The sequence below is a fragment of the Chiloscyllium plagiosum genome, chromosome 29, assembly GCF_004010195.1.
Source record: "Chiloscyllium plagiosum isolate BGI_BamShark_2017 chromosome 29, ASM401019v2, whole genome shotgun sequence".
Lineage (NCBI taxonomy): Eukaryota > Metazoa > Chordata > Chondrichthyes > Orectolobiformes > Hemiscylliidae > Chiloscyllium > Chiloscyllium plagiosum.
The window spans coordinates 33,199,817-33,207,874 of NC_057738.1; the positions used below are offsets into that span (position 1 = coordinate 33,199,817).

Below are 8,058 nucleotides of genomic sequence, written 5' to 3' on the forward strand. Positions count from 1 at the left end.
TTGCTAAATCTATGGAGGGGACTGGAGCAAATTACTGCTATTAAACAGCCGATGTGTGTTGAGTTGTCAGATCTCATGTAACATTTAGAAACCCCTTTACAGCATCATAGACAGTGTTACCAGCCACTGCAGCTCAACACTGGCACCTTCATGGGGGATACTGGAGAGATGGATCCTGATATTACAGTCTTCAGCTGTATATTAAAATGAACTCAGGACTATTTCGATGCAGCAAGTAAATATGTTGTTCGTTCATTCATTTGAAAGGAATGATAGATGCAATCCTCATTGTCAAAAGTTGTGGAATTGTCCCATAATTTTTAAGTGTTTTAGCTGATAACAACACCATGAGGAAACGCATCAAAGCCTGCTTGGTCTGATTGGTGAGTCTCTTGGCCAATCACAAGCCTCAACACTGGTAGTCTGAGTCACCAGAAGCTAGTGGCCAGTCAGATGCTGGAAGCCTCTGAGCCCTAAAGCTTGATGGCTGGGGCCTACTCCTTGGGGAATTCAGTGGCAAGAAGCTAACTAACTTTTAATACTCCTTTCACAGGATGGGATTCATGAGATAGGGAAGGTCAAGAGGATCAGAGGCAAGGGCAGGACTGCAGTTATCAAAGGTCACCTCCCCCAACCCAAGCTATGTGTCAACCCACCAGATATGTCTCCCTGGATCCCCAGTTGGGAAATTACCCATTTTCACACCCACCAGGGAGGCAGGCGATTGGGGAGGTGCCAAGTCGAAGGTTTTACGTGGCCATTAATTGAACACGGAGGGAGTGTATTTGATGGTGGATTGAGGAATTCACTTGTGGATCTTCTCACCAACACCTAGTGAGGTGGGCAGATGGGGAAAGAACGGAGCAAGTTGGCCTTAGAGAGAAGCTCACCTTCTCAGATCTAAACTTGGCATGGTGGCTCAGTGGTTAGCACTGCTGTCTCTTAGCGCCATTGTCTCTTAGTGCCAGGGGCCTGGGTTTGATTCCAGCCTTGGGTGACTGTGGGGAGTTTGCATGTTGTCGTTGTGTCTATGTGGGTTTCTTTCAGGTGCTCTGGATTCCTCCCACAGTACAAAGATGTGCAGGTGGCCATGTTAAATTATTCCATGATGATCAGCGATAGTACATGTGGGGTTACAGGGTGGAACCTGGATCTGGGTAGGATGCTCTTCAGAGGGCTAGTGGAGACCCGATGGGCCGAATGGCCCCTTTTCACACTGTAGGGCCTCTATGATTTTTCTTGCTTCCTCCAGAGAAGTAAAAATATTGTACAGTAGTTGATGTATGTGTTTTAGAAATTTTGCTCAAAATATAATTTCAAACTGCAAGACATTATAGAGAAGGCAATATTCACCTGCTCCTGCTGATAGAGACTTGTTTAGCATGGTGGTTTGCTGAGTTCCTTTTTGTCACTTCTTCAGAATCTAGTTCAGGACTGTAAAGCTGTAAAAACAACAACATCATTTCTCTAAAAATACTTTCTCACAGAGGGTAACTGGAACACTCCTCATCTAAAAGGTGGTGGAAACAGAGGCCTTTGCACTGTTTTGTTTCAAAACAGAGATAGATAGATTTTTGATACGGAAGGGGGTGACAGATTATTGGAGTTGGATGGGAATGTGGAATAAAGAGATCAGCCACAATCTTATTGAACAGTGGAACAGGCTAAAGGGGCACAGTGATCTACTCCTGCTCCTAATTCATACGTTTATGAGCTTAGCTGCAGGACAACCTTTCCTGGATTCCTCAGGGGCAGTGAGTTTTAAGTAATTTGTGCAAATTCCCTCTATGTTTTCCACATAGGAGCCAGCTGTGCTGAGGGTGGCAGGGAGGTAGGAGGTCACTGCAGCTCCTCAGAGTGACCTCACAAAAACGTGTAGGCTTTTGGGGGTCACCAAACTCCAGCACACTGTGCCAGCTGCTGGCAGGTCTGTCCACCTTATTCTTTAATATAAGCATGGAGCCTCCTCCCGATGACTACACCGGGACTGTGATGTTTCCTCTCTTTCTTTGTCCAACTTCTTGCGGGGCTTTAGGACAGGATTTTCTGAGGTCTGGTGTCACCTGTTGGATGTGCTAGCCCAAACTTGCCCGTATGCCAATCACTGAATGATGGAAAACAACTGGTGACTTTTCAAGAACGAGTATCAGACAAGTTGCCTGCTGCAGGGTTCCACTGAGGCCAGGGAGTTATGAAACTTCCAACTCCAGGAGCTACTGCTAATCATTCATAGATCTCTTGGAGGACATTGAACTTCATTTAGGTGTTTTCAGGTCACAATTTAAGTCTCTAGTTCGTAATACATCTTTGTCTATTTACTTAAATACATATTTGAAACAAGGCAGTTTTACAATGGTAGCAAGATAAAAGTATTTTAAAAGGTCACCATGAGATTCATGATCGACTTTGTCACAGTTGAAAGAGATCTAAATACCGCAAAACATGAGACTCATACCTTCCTAAATTTCCTGTCATGTCGCATCATGCTCAATTCTTCCAGCTGCTGGATTAGCATTCTATACGATGCCTAGCAAGAACCAGACAAGAAAGCTTTACTGGCATGATACAAATTAAGTTGGTGAACTGAAACTGGCCCAGCAACAGGTTGCTATAAAGACAAAAACAAGTTGAGTGTTATGTTCTCTCTCACGGTCACTAGGCCTTAGAGAGGCCAATACTCTCATAATATCATTATCACAGATTGGGTCTGGAGGACATAGATGTCTCAGAGATCAGCTTATTCGGAATCACTTGAAGCATGAGACACTGATAGAAGAATGTTCTTCCGCTGTAACTAAGTAGCCCAATACTAGCCCAGACACTGATGTGCCTGTCAATGTAATATTTGTATAAATTAGCAAGCATTATAAACATCTGGTGGATCTTTCAAAACCATGTTGTCCATGCCTAGTTTTCTATGTTATGAGGGTCAATACAAGTACTGTCACATCAGTTGAAAATATCACCCTGGACTTAAAGCCAAATCAAAAAAAAGCAGTGAGTTCTACAATGTTCTGGACTGGATATGGAGACCATGAGAACATTTATGCCTGACACTAACACCGGGAATTTCCAGGGGTTCTCTTGCTCTAAGTTGCTGCCATGCATTTTGCTTGAAGGTGTTGATGGATTGCCAACAAAGTAGGGCCAGAGGAATGGGAGCAGGATATTCTCAAGGTCAGCAACATTTACAGATGATATGGGAGTTCACAAGTTATATGTGAAAACTATTAAGTGGATAGGAGAAGGAGAGACTGAAGAACATTAAGTGTATTGAAAATAGTCCCTTTCATGTGTTTTTGTGCTTTACAATAAGTGATGATTTGATCAGGGTATCCAGTATCACGTAGGATAGTTTTGATATTCCCGGATTCAGCATCAAGCTTACACAGTGAGCAGATGGCTGGGGCTCTATTTATAACACTATCAATAAGATCGATCTTGTAGCCAGTGGGACTATAGAAATCCCAACGCTTAAATTGATCAGTGTATTGGGAATCATACATGGTTGCTCACCCAGTCAGCACTTTCCTCTCATGCAGTGTAAAATGATGTCCCTTTCTTCAAAGTCTGATTCTTGCGTATTTGTTCCAGTGAGGGAAAGATTAAAAACTTCAACGTCTAGTCTTCTTTTAGCAATGTGACTTTAAACCAATCTGGAGGATTTGCCAACTTCATATTCCTCACACAGCTTTTGAACTGACACACACCTAATCATTTCTGCAATCATTCCACCTTTGTGATTATAGACAAGTTATTAAGGCTTCTATTATCAGTGCTAGGGGATGTCTGCTGTCCATTTTCACATGATGGTCAGAACTTCATTTTCATATCTATATCAAAATGTATATTATTTCATATATATGGACTGAGAATAACAGAGTTAGATCTGGTTAATGCAGTTTGGGCCAAATTGAGTGGTTTGGGTGGGTCAAAGATTGTCAAGCAGAATATGAGGGAACCAAACTGACAAATGAGGTTGAAAAATGTTGCTATGATGAACCAGCACCTGCCAAAAACCATCCTGGCAAGTCAGAATTAAGTTTAAAATAATTCTTGGGAAATTGAACTGCCTCTGCATAAGATAGGATCTACGTGATTTGCTCCTGAACAGAGCAGAGAATGAGCTCCTTGTGGAATGTTTTGCCAGTGCTGTTGGGGGAGGCTTTAAACTAACTCTGCAGGAGTGTGGGAGAAATTAAAAGCATTTTTAATCAGAGTTACATACCACATAAGTGAATACACTAAGGTAAGTGAGATTAGGGAGTTATAGGTATGAATTGCCATGTGGAATTATTACATTGTGGCAGGAACACTGAACCAGCTGGGTGTAAAATATTCCTGAATACAAATTGTTAAGGAAAGACAGGAAAGCAAGCAGAGCAGATGGGGTGATGGTGTTAGTTAAGAGTGCATTGCAGTTCTTGAGAAAGAGAATGCCTCACAAGGTCCAAGATCAAAATTAATTTTGCTATGGCTAAGGAACAAGAAGGATACTTTCTCAGTGTAGTCTGCAGACCACCCATTACTGAGAAAGATGGATACAACATTGGTTGAAGCTATGAACATATTAGAGAGGTCGAAAAAGGTTCATAGGTGGTCTGCAGACAACATTGAGCAATGATCTGCACCCTTCTTGTTCCTTAGCCCTAGCAAAATTAATTTTGATCTTGGATCTTGTGAGGCATCCTCTTTCTCAAACACTGCAATGCACTCTTAACTAACACCATCACCCCATCTCCTCTGCTTTCTTTCCTGTCTTTCCTCAACAATTTGCATGATTTTTAATAAACTGCAAAGCTATGGGCAAAGAGAGGGAGAATGGTATAAAGTCATGATGATTATTCAGAGATCCAGTACAGACATGATGGGTTGAATGGTCTGCTTCTGCACCATAACAGTTATGCAACTTCAGTGTGGGTGACACTAAACTGACAGCATAGGCATCCATTAGTCTGTTGAAACACCTGAGCCCTTGCATGAAAGCTCTGGCAGTCTGACCTTTGTGATAAATTGCAATATGATAAAGAGGAGTACTTGAACTTGAAATAATGACTCTTTCTTTCTCCACAGATGCTGCTAGACCTGCTGAGCTTTTCCAGTGCTTTTGGTTTTTATTTTAAATTTTACAATGTTTATTCTCACAATGTTAAGAGATGTCAAGTATCTGCTCTGTCAACACTTGGATTTAAAGAGTTTGTTCCTGCCTTGTACTAGAAAGTAGCTTTCTTTTATATACACGAGGAAAATTATCAATTAATAACTGTTTTTTTTATGCTTTGTTTTAAACAGATAAAAATATCACTACAAGATTCACTGCATCTTTACAGAGTATAGCAGATGAATCAGTGCCATGGGGAAATGAGAAGTCATGGGATTACTTAAGGGGTGAAGGGGTAGAGAGAATGCTGGCATGACTGGTGTGAGGAGTCACATCAGGGGGCAGGGAAATGGGGTAGCATGGATAGGGCATATGACGTGTATGGGGTGAGGGTGTATTATATTGTAACTAGGATAAGTTCCATAGTTACTAAGGTGGGCCTTTTAAATAGGCTCCCACCAAGCTCTGGAGCTCATGTTACCCTCCTCTGCCCTGTTAACCCCTCTGATTTTTTTGCATAGTCAGCTGACCTGACTGCATCCTGAAACCATACACTCCCTCTGCCCCGGAAATGAAGATCCTATATTGACAGACAGTTTCTCCCTGGGCACTTGGGCTGAGCCAGAAGTCTTCAGAGCTCCTGGTACTCACATTCAGGATGCAAGTCTAACCCTCTGTACTGGGCCACCTCTGAAAGAAAGTGAGGAGGTCAGGGTCAAAGAATGTTGTGCTGGAAAAGCAGCATCAAAGGAGCAGGAGAGTTGACATTTCGAGCAGAAGCTCGTCATCAGGAATGGGGGGGCAGATAGTAGGAAGGAAGGTAGACAGATAGGACAGGTCAAGAGGACGATGTGGAGTTGGAAGGTTGGATCTAGGATAAGGTGGGCGGAGGGGAAATGAGAACACTGGTGAACCACATTGATTCCGTGTGGTTGGAGGGTCCCAAGGTGGAAGATGAGGCATTCTTTCTCCAGGCATCAGGTGGTTAGGGTTTGGCAGTGGAGGAAGCCCAGAGCCTGCATGTCCTTGGCAGAGTGAGAGGGTGAGTTAAAGTGTGCAGCCATGCGGTGGTGGTGACGATTCGTGCGTGTATCCCGGAGCTGTCCTCTGAAGCATTCTGCAAGTAGTCCACCTCTGTTAGGATATGCCTGAAAGTCAGCAGGGCAAGATGGACTGAAAGCTGCAGATATAAGGAGACAAGGACAGAACCATCTTATAAGCAGCTCACCTCAACCCCATTGTATCTAGTGAAACTCTCCAACCAGTGAGCGCACTTGAGAATGACTCAGAAGAATCAGGAGATAGAAGTGACAGATGGTGACTCATGGTAAAACGTACACAATACGATAAAAATGCTAGTCACTAAAGTTACTGACTCGCGACAGAGAGCAGCAAATTTATCAGTCAACTGCATTTCACGGACACATTTGCTGCCACCATTAGTTCAGCAAATTGAGTGACAGTTGGTCAAGCGTACTCCTCCCAGTCTGGCTCTTCCTGAATCCAGACAGTAATGAAACAGGCCCCTCTTCTCCTCTCAGCTTCCTTCCAGGGCTAACTTGCTTCAATTGTCACTAGAATATCAGGTTTGACTGTCAGGCTCTTCAAGGCACATTGCTTACCCCAGGCCCACAACTGGCAAGATTATTCCATTGTCAACATCTGAAATTTCTCTGAAACCATAGTACCTCCCTTCCTGGCACCGGATGCTGGAGACTGTGATAATTCCCCTCATGATCGTCCCTGTATCTGTATTCAGAGAAATAACTGGCAACTCTTCTGGCCTTCCTTCTAATTCAATATCAATTTTGGAATTGAGTTTGATAAAGTATTTATCGCATTTAATTGGTGAAGTTCTAAAATGACTGCATTAATTTGAGCATGACCTGCCCACCAACCCTATGCCAACATGCTAAAGATGGTTTCAACCCACAAGTGGAGGATAAACAAAATTGTTGAGTTGCAATTTTAATCTGTAAGAATAAAATAAAATTCTAATGAGGCAACGTTAATAGCAAAACTCAGCTGAAACTGGCCATCAAAATTACTTGCATTTATAAAAGTAATCAATTCCAGCAGGGAGCACTCAAAAATTGACTTCTGCTCTTTACAGCTTAGATGAAGACCCACAGTCAATAATGAGCCAGTCACACCATGTGGTAAGTGAGGACTAGGTCAGATAGTAAGCAGACAGGGATCAAAGGCTATCACTTGTACATGTTGCCCATATCAAACAGGATAACCATAGCAGCATAACAGGTGTGTTACCCTGTTTATAATGCTGTTTTAAATAGATGGCATGAATAATGCTCCATCTAGCTACAGAATGTGTGGATTCTCTTTTGAAGTGCTGGCCATAATATTCACGCAGGGCACTGATAAGGACAGAGTTAGCCTATTACACGCAGTTCTCGACAAGATTTGTGGAAAGGATTAACATTAACTAGAATAACACCACGGATAAAGGGTTACAATTACCAGAAGGGGCTTCAGAAGAGAAAAAAGTAATGTGCACTTAATTGAGGTCCTCAACATAATGAAAAGATTTAAGAAGAAAAATTGATAATTATGGGCATGTACTCAAAATTATCACTTGGAGGATTAAGAATGACAGAAATTATTTTTTCTCTACAGAGAATTATTATAATGAGGAATATTTTACAACAATTCCTCCGCCTCCACCATATCTGCTCCCAGGAGGATCAGTTCCACCACAGAACACACTAGACGGCTCCCTTCTTTAGAGACCGCAATTTCCCTTCCCACGTGGTTAAAGATGCCCTCCAACACATCTCGTCCACATCCCGCACCTCCGCCCTCAGACCCACCCCTCCAACCGTAACAAGGACAGAACGCCCCTGTGCTCACCTTCCACCCTACCAACCTTCGTATAAACCAAATCATCCGCCGACATTTCCGCCACCTCCAAAAAGACCCCACCACCAGGGATATATTTC

General features: G+C 42.8%; 1 protein-coding gene across 1 annotated transcript in view; it reads right to left on the reverse strand.

Moving 5' to 3' along the window:
• Positions 1-8,058, reverse strand: part of LOC122564273 — a 30,109-nt gene that overhangs the window by 9,339 nt on the left and 12,712 nt on the right. Inside the window, exons 5-6 of the mRNA XM_043718948.1 lie at positions 2,456-2,527; positions 1,354-1,442 (exon numbers count right to left, since the gene is read on the reverse strand). Coding sequence (XP_043574883.1) covers positions 1,354-1,442; positions 2,456-2,527 — 161 coding nt within the window. The remainder of the gene's footprint in view (positions 1-1,353; positions 1,443-2,455; positions 2,528-8,058) is intronic.